Here is a 16723-nt window from a genome sequence, read left to right as displayed (position 1 = left end):
TGAATGAATGAGAATGGAAGATCTTTCTTTAAACCATGAGCAGATTACTGGGTAGATTTTATTCTATCCATTTAATTAAAAAGTTGAATAAATGATCACATAGCACAGATAACACTGAAATGATCCATGATAGAATCTTTGTTCAAAAAACTTCAATGATTGGGAATAGTGAGTTCTACATAAGAAGATTAAAAACAACAGGTGAAATTGTAATTTGTGTTAGGACTAGGAAACAAATTGTGGCAGTATCATAAATGACCGGAAGTTCCAAGGGACTTCCCTGTTCCCCAGCAGGTAGGCTCCAAGTACGATGCATTCTCTGGGGCATTGCTGGTCTCTCAAAGGAAGGAGGTGATTTCAGGGGTCATGCCCCCCAAACCAAGCAAGTGTACCAGGGGTCAGGGGTTGAGGGGCAGGGGTCAGGGCGGCCTGGAGCTGAGGGCAGGGGGTGGGAAGCGGGACCAGGGCCATGGGGAAGAGCTTGTGTGGCCAGAGCTTGAGCAGAGGGGGCTGACCTAGTCCTGCAGGCAGCCGGAAGGAGACAGGCCTGTCCTAAGGCTACGTTCCCATGGCAACACGATGATGTGAAATTACATCCCTGGGACAGCAGTGCGGAGGGGAGGCTGGGGCTGGGGTTCTGGCTCTGAGTCAGAGCCATGGAAGAGAGGATCGGCGGTCAATTCCCAGCAGAAACAGGAGTGTATTCTCTTGAGAGAAAGCTTTCCAAAGCCAGGCTGGTGGACCCCTGTAAGCATGCTCTCTTAAACAAAGATCGCCAAACCATAAATAGGAAGATCCCTACAAATGAGAGGCCATGGAGTAAAGAAACATCAGATTTAGCCTCTCAAAGATAGCAGATGTTAGAACTGTCAAATACAAAATATGGAATTGCTGTCTGAAGACTCATAAAGAAATTATCAAGAAAGAGGAGAGAGCCTTCAAAAAAAAAAAAAATCCCAGAACTTTTAGAAATGAAAACATATTTAGGGTTGAAAAAAGATAAGCAAATTATGGATCATTCACAGGTAAAGAGGAAATTCAAACATTTGAAGTATTTATACAGAATCCTGTGGAGGCTACAATGAGAAGGTCTAAAAAGACACAGAAAGAGAAAAGAGAAAGCATGGAGGAAAGATGATGTCTAAGGAAATAATGTCTGGAACTGATGAAAAACACAAATCCGCAGATCCAGGAAGCACAGCATATACCAAGCGGGAAATACAGATGCACCATCATGAAACTGCAAAACTTCAAAGGCAAAAAGCAGACTTTAAGAGCTGCCAGAAAGAAAGGCCAGAGCATCCACAAAGGAACAGCAGTTAAACTGACAGCAGGTTTTCTCAACACTAGTGGAAGCCAGGAGGCAATGGAAACATATTTTTAAAGTGTTGAGAGAAAAAAAAAGCTGCTAATTTAGAATTGCACTCCCAGAAAAACCATCACTCAAGAATAAGAATGAAATAAAACATTTGCATACAAGCACAAACTGAAACAGTTTATCACCAAGAGACCTGTTGTAAAGGAAATTTTAGAGGATTTACTTCAAAAGAAGGAAAATGACTTTAGAAAGCTAACCTGAGATGCCTGAAGGAGTGATGAACAAATAAAATGATAAACAAGTAGTTGCAGCCAAACAATGTCTGTATCAAATAACGGTAATAGTGCCTAATCTGTAGGGGTAGTAATTGTGAAATATTGGACAAAAATAGAATGGAAGTTAGGGTTGGGGGGGCAGTGTGAGATGGAAGTGAAAGAGTTCTACCATCCTTTTTTGACTGGAATGATGGCAAAAATATTGCTTAATTTTTAACATTTTGTTGTGTTAAATATGCCTGACAAAATTGCAAGAGTAATTGCTTAAAGAATAGAAATAGAGGGTATAAGCTCCAAACTGGTAGAGAGAAAGGAAAAAGAGAACTAATGAGGGAAGGGGAGAATATATTTAAAAAAAAGTTTAAGCATTAAAAAATAAAAAAGGAGAAAAAGAAAATGAAAAAAAAAAAAACAGCGGGACAAGTAGAAATTTTAAACCAAGGTGATAGCAAATTCTTCTTGAAATTCAATAATCACAGTAACTACAAATGTGCAATGTGCTTAACTTGCCCAGTGGTAAAAGATTGTCAGTTTGGATAAAAATTTAAAATGTATAACCTATTTTCAAGAGATATGAATAAAACAAAGTGACATTGAAAGGTTGGAAGCAAAGAGATGGAAAATACATACATATCAGCAAATACTAACCAGGAGCATACTGGTTTTACTCTATGAATATCTGACAAAATGGACTTAAAATAAAAAGTGTCATAAGGGCTAATGAGGGTCACAAGTATTGATAGGGTAAGCAGATAATATATCAGGAAAGATATAGAACATTTGAACAACCCAATCAACAATCTTGATTTAATGCCCTATGTAGAATTTTCTGACAGTTCGAGCACAAATAGTTTTCTCAAGCACTCATAGATTATTTACAAAACTTGATACCATAAAACAAACCTCAACTAATTGCATGTAATCAGTGCCACATACACCATCTTCTCTGACCACAAGGCAAATGGATTAGAAATTTATAATAAAAAGATATATATATATATAAAATCCCCATATGTTTGGAAATTTTAAAACACACTTTTAAATAACTCCAAAGGTTGAAGAAGAAATCACAGAAAAATTAAAAAATATTTAGCAGCAAATAGCAATTAAAACACTATTGGATTCTAAAGGACCAATTCAGCAGGGCTGGGTTGGTCAAACCCTGTACATTCCAAAGAGAGTTTGCTTCTTGCCCAGCTCCTGGGAGGTAACCTCTAAATCCTTGGAATATACCCTGCCTGATAAGAGAGTGTTTGTTTACCTGGGGGTCTTAGTCATGCCAGATAGCTCATGCTAACAATGTGATTTTTGGTGGGGGCCTTGGGTCACGTGGTAGCTTGCTTAACACCTGGAGGGGCTGGAGACTCAGTAATAAAGGTCAGCCGTGCAGGTGGTAAGACATGCCTACGTGACCGGCCCCCAATAAAAACCCTGATATCAAGACTTGGGGACGCTTTCCTGGGCAGTCAGTGCTGCATGCCATCACACACTGTGCTGGGAGAATTCAGCGCTGTCAGTATGACTTCACTCGGAGAAGACAGCTGCAAGCTCACACCTGGGCTCTCCTGGACTCTGCCCTGGGTACCTTTTACCTTTGCTGATTTTAATCTGAACTCTTTCACTGCAGCACAATGTTACATGTATGACAGCTTTTCTGAGTGCTATGAGTCTTTGTAGCAAGTAATTGAATCTGAGCACGGTCTTGGGGACAGCCCCCAATACAGCTTGTAGTATTTGATGAAACAAGGATTATGGTGGATCCAATACTGTCCCCTCAAGGGCCAAGAAGTCCATATAAATGTGTGTGTGTGTGTGTGTGTGTGTGTGTGTGTACACCTAAGTATCAAAGTGAGAAATGGCCCCTCCGTACTAGCACTGATGAATTCATGCCTGGGTTCTGTTGTCTACACACAACTTGATGTCTCTAGAAGTTCTGGTGTGTCATGAATGTCCACAGGAATTATCCTAGAGAACACTTGTCAGTTGTGTGAGTTGTCCTCAAGCATTTGAAGGGCTGCTAAATGGAAGAAGGATAAATTTATTCCCTAAGGCTCAGAGAACAGAAATAAAAACAATGGCTGGGCGTACATTTTGGCAGAGAAACACAAATAGGAGACTGTCAACAATGGGAACTGCATGAGCTCTGAGGTTTCTTTGTACTTGGAGAGAGGGACTGACTTTTCCAGCCTGGGGACTTAGAGGGGGTCTTTTGAACTTTTCTGGTTTCCTTTCTCAGAAAATCAGGGCAACTGTAAGACTTTCTGGACAGATGCTAACATAAAAATGGATTATGGTGAGATATAAGGATGAACAATGCAAAACGAAGAGGAGAGAGAGGCAGAACTTTTGCAAATTTTGTGGCCGATGTTTCGCTTTCTATTTTTATTGGTGGGCAAGGGAACTATCCCCATCTGTTTATCAGTTTGGCCACTAATCACGTAGTAGCCTGTGACATTTCCTACATTGCTGTTGAACATTTCAAGTGAATATGCCTCATTTCTCCAGTTAGGATGCAGACTTCTGAGTATTGGGAATTGCTTTGTCTTCCTTTGCATCCTTCATCATGCATGTCATAAGACAGGAGCTCAATGTGGGCATTCATTGGCTGGTCACCATGAAAGCTGATGGTTGCATTCACTCATTCATTCATGTGCCAGCTATTTAGTGAATATATGAAATATGTCAAAGTGTGGGTTGAAGGTGCTTTGGGATAGGAAGGGCAGCCGCTTTCACTGGGAGTTGCATGTCAGGGTCCATTGTCAATGCCCTATTGTCTGCTTCCCAGAGAAGAAGCCCAACGGATCATGAAGATGCTTCCCAAAATCCTTACCTGGATAGATCCTGAAGAATCCAGTTGAGCTGCCAAAATATTGCCAGGTCAGTGTTGGGTCTCTCTGGAAGTTCTCCACGAAAACAGGGTTCAAAGCTTCAGACATGTAGACTCCATTTAAAATATCTGGGTCTGAAAGGTGAGGTTATAGAAGAAACTGTAGGAGAAACTACAGGGGCTGGGTCAGAAGCAGCAGGGACTAGATCTCCACACACTAAGCACACACACACCACACGGTGCACACACACGTGCACACATGCACACATGCACACACACACACTCCTGCAGTGACGTGGTTTGGAAATTCCCTCTTCAACTCACTGGGAAAGGTGCACACACTCTCTAATCTCAGCACAGGGAGGTTTCTTCCAGCTCAGGCTTGTGGAGAATAATTTCTTTCCTCGTCCCCAATCAAGGAGGTTGGGGAGACAGTGTGACACCCTGCAGGGGTCTTCTCAGGAACATAGAGACACCCCCCCAGCTACCCAAATGGTTGCAGCGTGTGTGCGGGGCGGCACCTTTGTTGTAGACGTTGGTGGGCAGCTGCACGCTGCTGAGGGAGGTGTTGACCTGGAGGTTGCTGAAGTGTGCGTTGGACTCCAGCACGAACTCCGCCCCCAGCTCCACGTACTTGCCATTCTCATCTCTCTCATTGATCAGGACTGAGTTGTAGTAATTAAACTGGGGAATAAGCCAGGCAGACGCAGCCAGGACAGAAGGGACATGCAGAGTGAGAGAGAAAGAAAAAGGCACAGATCAGTAGACTCGGACGTGAAACAGGACCAGACGGACTGACAGCATCCAGACAAGTGGAGAATTCAGGCCATGATCCGGATGATTTGGGGCAAACGCCTTCCAGGACATTGGAGCAGGTGGTTTATTTTGATTGGTGTTTGGTGTAAACCAGCCAGATAACTTCTTCAGTTCTCCTCTTTACTTGGTGTGTGTAGACGCAGCCAGAGGTGGAGACAGAGCAGCCAGGCAGATATTCAAGGAGAGATGAAGGGACAACGACAGCCTCTTTGCAGCCGGCAATTCCATCCAGCTAGGAAGGTTCCCAGGGACCCAGAATGGTGCTTGAGGGTGAGGTTTTTGTCTGCAAGAAACAGCCTCAGCCTTGGACAGGGCCTGCAGCTCTGGGGTGCCCTTCTGAGGGTCCATGATCTGCTCTCATCTTTTGCATACAGGGTAAGGAGGTCCCCTTGGATGGCCACCCATGCAGCCGCAATCAGACCCTCTTCTCCATTCGCTTCTCCACCTCCAGCTCAGACCTTGAGCACCAGCCTGTCAGAACTGTTGCTGCAGCACCCCCATACTGCACCCCATTAGGCTTCTCTCCATCCAGCCTGTCACACACCCCTGCTGCCAGCCTCAGCTTCCTAAAGCACAAGACTTGCTGTGTCCTCCCATTCAGACTCTCCTGCGTCCACCATCTCCTGCTGAATGAAGACCAGATCCCCTACTTTGACAGTCAGAGCCCCATAATGTGACCCATCTACCTCCCCAAGGTCACTTTCTGCGTCACCCTACCTCTGGGCGCACGTTGCTGACCACTCACCATTCCTCCACCGATCTTGTCCTTTCTGATTTCTGTGTCTTCTCTTTTCCCTCAACCTGGAAACCTCCTCCCCATCCCTCTGCCTGCCCAACCCCCCCAACCCCCCCAGCCCCCGGCCCACCTGTCTGCAGAGATTTTTATGTGTTCCCCCCTCCCTCTCCCGCAAGATCCTAGCACTGTGTTCACCCATTTGTGGGGGCTTTCTCCATGCTTTTACGCAAGAGGTTGGTCTGTCCAATGAGTGGGAGAAATGCAACTTCAGCCACCCAAGAAGGAGAACCACACTGCTCCCTGCCCCTCGTGTGGTGGTCAGCTCTCCTGCCTAATCTGCTCCCAAAGATCTGAGAGCATTTCAAAATCAAATTATTGCAGGTTCATACAAATCGTGCCCCTCTCTGCCCCTCTTATCCCACACTCAGGTGCCTTGGCCTTGGATGGCACTTGGGGGGTTAGTTGTTAGACCCCCTGGACACTACAGGACTCACCACCAGAGATTCATTGAATTCGTGGTTCAGGTCGGCCTCCTCGGCAGCCTCCACCAGCGTCTGAGAAGCAGGGACAGAAAGGGGCAGGAGGAAGTGAGTGGGCAAAAGGAGGCCTCAAAAAATGAAACACAGGATTACCATAAGACCCAGCAATCCCACTCCTAGTATATACCCAAGAGAATGGAAAACGGATGTCAAATAAGAGGTTGTACGTGGATGTTCACAGAAGCTCTATTTACATTAGCCAAATGGTGGAAACAAGTCAACTATGCTTCGACAGATAAACCCATGTGATGGAATATTATACAGCCACGAAAAAGAACGAAGTCCCAACACCGACTACATGGGTGCCTCTTGAAGATATTATGCTGAGTGACACAAAGACCAAATATTGTATGATTTCATTTATACAAAAATATCCAGGGTAGGCAACTCCACTGGGACAAAAAGTAGATTACAGGTTACCAGGAATTCAGGGGGAGGGGGAAGGAGAGTGTCTGCTTAAAGGGTACTAGATTTCCCTTCGGGGTGATGAAAAATTTTTCTGCAACAAGCTAGGAGGGATGGTTGCATAATGTTGTGAATGTATTTACTTCTGCTGAATTATACGTTTTAAAGTGGCTGCAATGGTACATTTTATGTTGTGTGTATTTTACAATTTAAAAAAAAGAGCCCAGTGGTGCAGAGCACCATAGGAGGGAACAGCTGGAGGAAGCACCCGTCTGGCTGGCGGGCATGGCTCCACCTGTACAACTGCATACTGGATAGAATAACCCTCACCTCTCCTACTCCTCATTCCCAGGATGTGATGAAGAAGCCCAGCAGGGTAAAAGTTATTTTAGTGCTGCATGACACCCCCATAGAAGGTTCTGTGGCCCAGAGAGCTCCATCTAGCAGGGCGCAGGGCCGAGTCCAGGGAAGTCGGCAGAGCAACCTCCTGTCTGCTTTGCTTTGCACGTTTGTGGTTGTGGAAGGAAGCAGTGGGACCTGGCCTCCTGGGCATTCCAGGACCACTCAGCACTCTGCCCCACAGGCCCCATGTCTGAAGTGGTGCGTCTCCAATGTCACTGCTGGGCCCAGAGAGGCTGGTTGAGCAAAACCTGCGGACCTCAGGAGGTGGGACTGACTGCTGGGGTCGGGGGTGGGGTCGGAGTGTGTGAGCTCTGAGGCCCCTGCTGTGGCGTGTGGATTGGGGTCTCAGGATGGGCCAAGTGGTGTTTCATTGGTGTCTATTGTGCTAACCCCTCAGCCTGGAGGCTACAGATTATTGCCCATGGGAAAGGAAGGTCCAGTCCTGGATGGAGGTGATGGAGGAGATGGGAGATGCAAGCAGGTGCGCTGCTCAGAAGGCAGCCTAGGCCATGGCCGGCCTGTGATCAGACCCTGGGTAGGCTGTTGTCCTGCCAGTCCCACCCTGCCCTGCGGCACTGGCCCCAGCCTCCCCGCCTACAGCTCTGGGTGGCCTTGGTCCCTTGGGCTCCCCAAGGGTGTGCTTGGTCTTAGGAGTCCTTTCAGGGACAGCACTGGTCCTGGCTCAGGCTCCTGGCCAGGGGGATTAGGGGACACTCTCCAACTATACCATGGCTACTGTTTCCACTGGCCAGGTCCCCATGGGCATTATGGAGGGGAAGGTGGAACATTTGGTTTCCGCCAGGCCAAGCGGGGTTGGTGGGTGTTCAGTGATGGAATCACCTGAGCGCCCGGGGCTGGCCCTCTCTCTGTAGGCACCTCTGCTGCCCAAGTGGATGCCAGGCCCTTGGGCACAGTGAGAGGGGTCCTTATGGCAGAAAGGGAAAGGGTGGGGAGGAGGAGTGTGGGAAAGGAGGAAAGGGAGAGGAAAGAAAGAGAAGAGGAGAGCAAGGCAGCTTTGCTTTTGCTTGCTCTCCACCCGGCTTTTCTTCCATCCATCCACCTCTCTGTCCATCCGTCCCTCCATCCAGTAAGCAATTCCTAAATCCTCCATGCTCTGCTGCGGCGCGGAATTTAAGCTTATAATTCACACTCCGTCTTAATACTGAAGGATGTACCCCTTGCTTTCTCTCATTCCTCTTTTACAACCTCAAGCAAGGATCCTTTTGACTAATGAAGGTATATAGCAGGAGCGCCCGAAGGTAGGAAGAGGTTATGGGTGGCAGGAGGAGGGACTGTGACATCAGCGATGCTGTGGGAGAAAGACCCTCCCAGGTCCCAGCACCCAGGTACCTTGACAGCCTCGACCTTCCTCCGTAGCATGCTCTCCATGTCTGCAGAGAACTGCCTCACCAGCTCCAAGCCATCCACCTCCTTGATCTGCAGACTGGGCTCCATGTCCTTGTACTTCTGCTCTGGGAAAAGCGTGGACACGTGTCATTTTGTACCAGGAGGTTTGGCACACAGCCTCCACCCTCTCAAACAGCACGTTCCTGCAAGTGAAGTCTTGTTGACTGAGCTAGAAGCAGGGACAGGCCCTCGCCCCCCTTGCATAATCTTCCGTAATTATAAGGGCTGCCCCTTGTCAGCTGTCCCCTCTGTCCCAGGTGCTTTGGACATCGCACCGGTGAGGTCCTTGTGGAGGAGCCGACTGTGGCTCAGAGATGTCCATGAACTTGACCAAGGACTGAGGTCACACAGCCAAAGAGAGGGGAATCTGGGATGGGGCCGGATCCCCCAGACGTCCACGGAGCAGAGCAACTGTACCTTCCTGGGGCCTGCTCACCTTGAGTGTGGAACCACTCTGAACCTCAGCTCATTTTCCCCCATGCACAGTGGCTCGATGTGTCCCTGGGCACATGGGTGTGAACTTCAGTTCTCGCTGTGCCAGGCAGAGCTCAGCACCTCCAGCTAATGCTGACAACCACGGACAGGTGAGTCAGGGGAACTGGACCCAAGTTTCCCATCATGGGCAGGTCTACATGCCGGAGATTTACTTTTTAGCATCATTTATAAAATGGGGAAGTTCATACTCACTTCATGAGTAGGAAGTTCTTAACAAGTGGTAATACTGATGGAGAATCACAAGTTATTATTAAAACCGGCCTGGGAGCCATAAAATATTAGAGAAAAGGGAAATTGTATATAATCTGGTGAGAACACAGACTAACAGTAAATCTGTAAGTAAAATGATTATGTGTAAGCGTGAGCTGGGGAATCTGCAGCATTATCCTCTCCCTCGGGAGCTGCTTCCCGAGAGGGGCCGGACCTCTGCTCATGCGCCATGTGGGTGCTCACCCACCCTGGGGGCATGGCTGGGAGCCCTGGGAACTGGGGGTCTGAACAGCAGTCCAGATGGCCACACAGCACTCAGGGCTTCCCCCCTGGGCTGCTGGCTGAGGCTCTCCTCCCCCCTCCCCCTTCCTGTCCTGCCTGCTTCCGCAGGTGTCAGCCCCACTTTCCTGCTGCTCCCCTCAGTCTCTTCCCCAGGGACGTGGACACACCCTGCACTCGGCCACCTCGCCATCCTGCCCCCACTGGGCAGATGGTCAGCTCCCTCGTCGGGAAATGAGGGGGTGGGTTAGATGATCTCCAAGGCCCCCTCACAGCACTGTCATGGGGGAACTCAGTGACGTTGCCTCTCTCCCAGGAGTCCCTGGCTGTCTGCCCTCTGACCTTCTCCAGCAAGTGGGAGCCCGAGTACTTGGTCACGATGCTGTACAGGTCCTGGCCGAAGGTGTCTGCCCACAGCTTCACTCTGTCCGGAATAAGAGTACAGGTGCGCATACAGGCCAAGCACTTGTGTGTGCACACAGACATGCAGAGATGCATGCAAACACACACACATGCAGAGCAAGTGTGCACACACAGAGACACCTACTGATGTGCTCACACAAACACAGAGACACAAACGCACAGAAGGACTCATACACATATACACACACACATACACACAGGTACACACACACCGACACACATGCAGAAACATACACACAGAGCTTCCATCCCTCCTGTCTCTAAAGCTGCAGCCCCAGCAGGGGAGACCTGAGAGCTGGTGGGGGGCTTCAGTGGCTGCCTTGTATGTGCTGCTAGCACCCAGGTAGGCCGCCCCTGAGGCTGGGTCTCCTGCTGGGAGCCACCATGCAGGGGCTGAGGAGTCCAGGATCAAAGGCTGACCCCAGCCCACCAACGGCTGTGGTTTGTGAGCAGAGAAAGGAGAGGAGAGAGAAGGGGAATGTGAACTTCCTGTTGCAGGGCTGCTGAGTACAGTTGGGCAGTTTGTGTACTGCACAACCCTAGAAGGCACAAATTGCGTTGTATCTATGTGACTTTTTAATTCTTGCAGGATGTTCAGGAAGAGCTGTCCGTAAGCAGTGGGAGCGTGAGTCTGATGGAGAGAGGGCAGGGCTGGGAGTCATTAGGATATGGGTGGGAGTTGAAGTAATGCAGGTAGCTGGGATCTCTTGGGGAAAGTGTGTAGCATGAGAAGATCTTGGAGTGGATGGCAGAATCCCTGGGGAACATCAACATTTCAGAGGTTAGGCAGAGGGAGAGAAGCACTTGAGGAAGACAGAGTGTAACTCGGGTGTTCAAGGAAAACCAGGAGAGCCCAATGGAAGTCGAGGCATTGAGACTCTAGAAAAAGGAAGAGGTTAGTGCCAAAGCCACAGTAGGGAGGGCCGAGGTCAGAGCTGTCTTCTGGTCTGGCCAATGGGGAGATCTTCAGAAACGTGTGAGAACAGATTTGGGAGGGCAGTGGGAGCAGGGGCAGTTGGTGGAGGCTGAGGGGTGAGACAAAGCAGAGAGAGTAGCTTGCACATGAGAAGGATTTAGTAGGAGAGAGACAGAAGATGGAGGAGATACAAGAAGGGTGGGGCCAAGGGCTAGATGGAGATCTGAATCCAAGGTGGTAAGGCCAGTGTGTGCTTGTAGGCCCTCAACTCAGTCAGCTCCCAAGGTGTCCTGGGAAGACGGTCCACACTCTGGGTCAATCAGCCAAGGCCTGGATCTGGCCGTCTTCACCTGGCCCTCTGCCTACGGCTGGGGTTTGCCTTCTAGTATTAGTTGGTGTTTGTTCCAGAGATGAAAATCATTCTCAACATCTCCATTGCCAGATGGATAGTCCAATAGGCTGGCAGTGGGTATAATGGGGACAGCAAACACTAAGCCAACTTGAGCTCAGATTCCAACACTTTCACTGACTGGCTGTGTGAATTCGGGCAAGTCACCTAACCTCTCTGAGCCTCTGTTTCCTCAACTGTGAAATAGAGGTGATATTCCTGAACTCATTGAATTTCTGTGAGGATCAAAGACATTGTAAAGCACTTGGCACAGCACCAGGCATATAAAAATCTGCTCAACAGAGCTAAACACCAACAATAAGCATCTTTTGGTTTCCTTGTCCCCACTTCTGTTGGGACTTGAAGTTGACGGTGGGCTCTGAAAGTAGACTGACTCTCAGGCTGGGTCCAAGGAGGTGGACTTGGATGTGGACCAGGTAGGCAGCACCCTTCGGCCAGGGGAGACAGTCAGGATGCCGCCCCGCCTTGCTCCCTCACTGTTTGGGGGAGTTCTTTACTGGGACCACCAGAGCTAAGGATTAAAAAAAAGCATACTCAGAGAGGTCGCACAGTAATCTAAGTTTATACCAAGGAGTAAATGACTGATACCAGATTCTTTCCCATGACGGGGTGTAGAATGGAGCCTGGAAGGAGGCAGAAAGGTCTAGAAAGGGATGCCTGGGACTACTAGTCTAATTTTACCTAATCCCTGGACACACCAGCTCCTGTTTGCGTGAACCACCTAGTTGGTTTAGAATGGCTTTTCCCTTTTGGAATGCCGACATGCAAATTTCCTAACATCCTCTTGGGAGCGGTGATGATTATTTCCAGAGCCAGCACAGCTCCCACCCGAGTTGCCAAATGGCGCAATTATCCTTGGAGGCGCATCCTCCTGCAGGTGCGGTGGGATGCATGTCACCCAGCGAGGAGGGTGGGCTCTGCTGAGCAGTCTGCTGAAAACACTCAGGCTTCTGGGGAGGGGCAGGAGGGACCCAAAACCGGGCAGAGTTTTTAGGGGAGCAGGTGGCCGGGGGGCTGGGTGGGGCAGTCGAAGAGGAGAAAGGGAGAGGCGGCAGTCAGAGCCCCCAGGGAAGAGCCCAGAGGCTCAGAGGTGGGAGGTGGGAAGCAGGGGATGGAGGTCTGCTGGGGGGAACGAAGGGAGCAAAGGGCAAAAAGGCTCCATGCGGTGAGACTGAACGCAACGCTTACGTTTCCAGTGGAATCTTGGGTTGGCCCCGCGTGGGAGGCAGCAGGACACTGAACAGCAGCAGCCACAGGACAATGGCCATCTTCTGCAGGGACACCCCGGCCACTAGCCACGGGGTGGAGCTGGGGTTTGGGTGGCACCTGGGGATTTTAGGCATGGTGCTCTTGCTGGCCAGGCGGTGGGAGAGGAGTGGGCGGGTGGCAGTCTCAGACCGTCCGCTGCATCTGCCTGTCACCTGGGACCCTCTGGACGTCCCCACGCCTTCTGCCTTTCAGGTCCTGGCAAACCTGGGACTCCCCCAGCCTGACAGCCAGGAGGTGGTTGGGATACCTGGCTGGGAAAGGACTTCTTTCTGTGCCCTGCAGCTCCAGTGAACAGAGCAGCTGCCCTTCCAGGACAGGTGCTGCTGAGGCCAGGGGAGAGGTTGTGACAAAATGAACCCCTTTAATCCATGGGCCTCTCCTCTAATCCTCTGCCTGACAGCAGAGAGGCGGGGAGGCGGCGAGGGGGTTGGTGGTGAGAGTGACCTCGGCTGGATTACCCTGGTTTCAGAAGACAGGGCTCAGCCCACTCTTATAGAGGCCAGAGCTCTCCGTTCTGTTTTAAAGAGGCAGACCTGTTCTAGAGTGACCCTCTGCACCCCTGAGGACCACGGCACTGTGACGCTGGCAGAGGACAGCACCTGACTTTTGCAGAGAACCTACCAAATCCTCCTCTAAGCCTCACAGCCATCCTGGGAGGTGGGTGCCATCACCCTGGTTTGCAGGCCCAGGGAGGAGAAGGGGCAGGGCTGGGCATTCTAGCTCTGGCTTGTGTTTCCAGGCCTGGGGTCCTTTGGCCAGGTCATGGACAATGTAAAAAGTCTTACAGATCCCCATATGCCCCTCCCCTCTTCTCACGCTTCCAAGCCAGGGACATATTTGCATGACACCAATGAAGCTTCAGCTCCCCTTACGTGGGAGTGGCCCTATTTATATGCTCCTACGGCCAAATGCTTTTGCAAAATATGCAAAAACAAGATATTTAACCACAGTTGGTTAAGACTCTTGTCTCTCTCCATTCCAGTGTCTCCTCTGTCTCATTTTCCCTTGGTTGGATGATGTTTGAGTGGCTGTGGGCATTTGGGGATCCAGCTAGGAGAAAATCGATTTGGGCAAACATTTAATTTGAGCTCAGAGTGAAGCATGTAAGTAGGTCACAGTCAATTCTTGGATAGATAAGTTGTCTCCAACCGTGCAGGCGTGAGAATGGTGTCTGGGAATACTGCCCTCACCCACTGTGCGTGCCTGCCCTGCATCGGGACACACAGGTGGCATGCACATGCGCCCTACAGCGCCTGCTACTGGCAGCCTGTGGTAGGGGAGGGGAAAAAAGGTTTGAAATACTTGGTGCTGGAAGCAAACCAATAAACTCGTCAGCTGGGAATTAGGTTCTCTCATCAAGGCCTGGCCAGAACAGAAGTTCTCTCCTGTTAGTAATCTAGTTTATATTGACTGCATAGCATTATAAACACACCAGATGTTGTTTTCTTTTCTGATGGGAATTCCACACAATAGAATTGATCGAAATGCTTGTTTGTGGGCACAAACCAGTAGTAGCACTACAGGAGCACATCTACGTGTGAAGTTACATGTTTTATGCATTGCCTCTTAGCTGAGGCAGCCTGTCCTGACACAGTCTGGTGGTTCCAGCAAAAAATGGCACGCAAGGCTGCCACCAACGCAGCAAAATGTCTGAAGAAGCAAGTGTTCTAGTGACAAAACTCCCACACATATTCATCAATAAGTGATGTTGTAGTATAGAAGCAATCTATTACACAATTATGTGGCTCAATACAACATGGCAGCAATTTGAAAAGGCATTTGAAAAGGCATTTTTACCAATGCCTTAACTTCGGATTAATTTTTCAAAATTTTTTTAGAATTATAAATTGTACCAAATTTAGAAAAAGTGCTATGGGAATGCCAGGCAGTCAATATATAAGAAAAATGCGTATTTTTTTTTAGGTTTTGTGATTTTTGTGGTATTGATCAGCTTTTAAACTTTGTAGCTTGGCATGATCTTTTCTGTTTTAAATAAAATATTCACATTTATATGTATTTTTGCATTTGTAATTTGTATTCCTTTTCTTATAAATGACCCCCATGTTGGACAAGTTTTAGACCCTGAGGAAGCTGGCTAGCCCCTGTCCTCATGCCCTATTTATTTCGGACTGGGACCCTCTCTGATGATTTAAACTAAAAGTTGCTCAGGGACAGTGGAGACAACCAGTTCAATAGGCTAAACCCTCAATCTTGGGGTTCGCCCCTATGAAACTTATTCCTGCAAAGGATAGGCTAAGCCTACTTAAAATTGTGCCTAAAAGTCACCCCCAGAGACCCTCTTTTGTTGCTCAGATGTGGCCTCCCTCTCTAAGCCAACTCGGCTGGTGAACCCACTGTCATGTGGGACATGACTCCCAGGGGTGTAAATCCCCTGGCAATGTGGGACAGGACTCCCAGGATGAGCCAGGGTCCAACATCATGGGATTGAGAAAGTGTTCTTGACCAAAAGATGAAAGGGAGAAATTAGACAAAATAAAGTTTCAGTGGCTGAGAGATTTCAAACAGAGTTGAGAGGTTATCCTGGAGGTTATTCCTATGCATTATACAGAGATCCCTTTTCAGTTTATGGTGTATTGGAGTGGCTTTAGGGAAGGACCTGAAACCATTGAACTGTGTTCCAGTAGCCTTGATTCTTGAAGATGACTGTATAACTATACAGCTTTTATAATGTGATTGTGAGAACCTGGTGTCTGGTGCCCCTTTTATCTGGTGTATGGACAGATGAGTAAAAAAATAAGGATAATAAATAAATAATGGGGGGGATGAAAGGTAAAAAATTGGGTAGCTTGAAATACTAGTGGTCAGTGAGAAGGAGGGGTAAGGGATATGGGATGCATGAATTTTTCTTTTTTCTTTCTTTTCTGGAGTGATGCAAATATTCTAAAAATTGATCATGGTGATGAATACTCAACTATATGATGATATTGTGAGCCACTGATTGCACACCATGTATGGACTGTAGGTGTGTAACAATTTCTCAATAAAAAAGTATTTTTTTGAAAAAGGAGTTGCTCAGGAAGCCCCATCCAGGTCCATTCCACAAACACAGCCCTTCAGGCCTGCTTGGGGGTCCTTGGTGCACTTGTAAAGAAAAACCCTGATATTGTAATGGTAGGTGGGATCATTTTCTATCTTTCGAAAGACCTACCAAGGTCTTGTACCCTCCAACTGAACCCTAGCCCATCATACAGAGAAAAATACTGTTTAAATAGCACTAAAATCTTTTGTTATCTGTACATTGTTGACTTGGATGAATTCTAGCTTCTTAGAACCATGAGACATGGGAAGAACTGTGGTGGGGAGCGGGGAAGACTTTAGAGCTGAATGACTTCAGGCAAGGGCTTTCTAAAGCAGGAAGAGAGCTGGAGAGCAGAGCATGGAGCTAAGGGGATTATCGACCCTTAGGATAGATATTTGAAACACAGAACCTTGAAGGACTCTTCTCTTCTATTCTCTCAGTTGTCGCAGGATGGCTAATCAGTCATGCCAGTTAGGAGGGCACATGTGTTGTGGTTTTGTTTTTAAGGGCTATGAGGGAAAGAGTACCTGAACCTTCTCTTGGTCAGTTTTACATGTCTCAGACTCCTTATAATTTAATTTGTCCCACCCACGTCTTCTTGATAGCAGCCCCCCCAGTGAGTCCAGTTGGAAGGAAGATTGAAACTGTCGTGTACCCCAGAAAAGCCATGCCCTTTACCGTGATCCAATTGTGTGGGGACAGGACTATTGTTTAGGGTAAACCTTTTGATTAGTGGTTTCCATAGAGATGTATCTCATTCAAGATGGGTCTTAATCCACTTACTGGAGTCCTTTAAGAGGGAGCCATTTTGGAAAAAGCTCAGAGCCAACGTAGACAGAGATATTTGGAGATGCAGAAAGAAAATGTCCCAGGATAGCTGTTTGAAATCAGAAGCCAAAGAACCAGCATATGCCAACCACATGCCTTCCCAGTTGACAGAGGTGTTCCACACCATTG

General features: G+C 48.3%; 1 protein-coding gene across 1 annotated transcript in view; it reads right to left on the bottom strand.

Annotated features, from left to right (window-relative positions):
* Positions 1 to 12800, bottom strand: part of CACNA2D4 (calcium voltage-gated channel auxiliary subunit alpha2delta 4) — a 112722-nt gene extending 99922 nt beyond the window's left edge. The window contains exons 1-6 of the mRNA XM_077168201.1: positions 12646 to 12800; positions 10052 to 10133; positions 8669 to 8785; positions 6467 to 6526; positions 4942 to 5104; positions 4424 to 4555 (exon numbers count right to left, since the gene is read on the bottom strand). Of these exons, the coding sequence (XP_077024316.1) occupies positions 4424 to 4555; positions 4942 to 5104; positions 6467 to 6526; positions 8669 to 8785; positions 10052 to 10133; positions 12646 to 12800 (709 nt within the window). The remainder of the gene's footprint in view (positions 1 to 4423; positions 4556 to 4941; positions 5105 to 6466; positions 6527 to 8668; positions 8786 to 10051; positions 10134 to 12645) is intronic.
* Between the last annotated feature and the right edge of the window lie 3923 nt (positions 12801 to 16723).

This window comes from Tamandua tetradactyla, chromosome 7, assembly GCF_023851605.1.
Source record: "Tamandua tetradactyla isolate mTamTet1 chromosome 7, mTamTet1.pri, whole genome shotgun sequence".
NCBI classification, from domain to species: Eukaryota; Metazoa; Chordata; class Mammalia; order Pilosa; family Myrmecophagidae; genus Tamandua; species Tamandua tetradactyla.
Note: the sequence above shows the minus strand (reverse complement) of the source record. Positions and strands in the feature narration are given on the sequence as shown.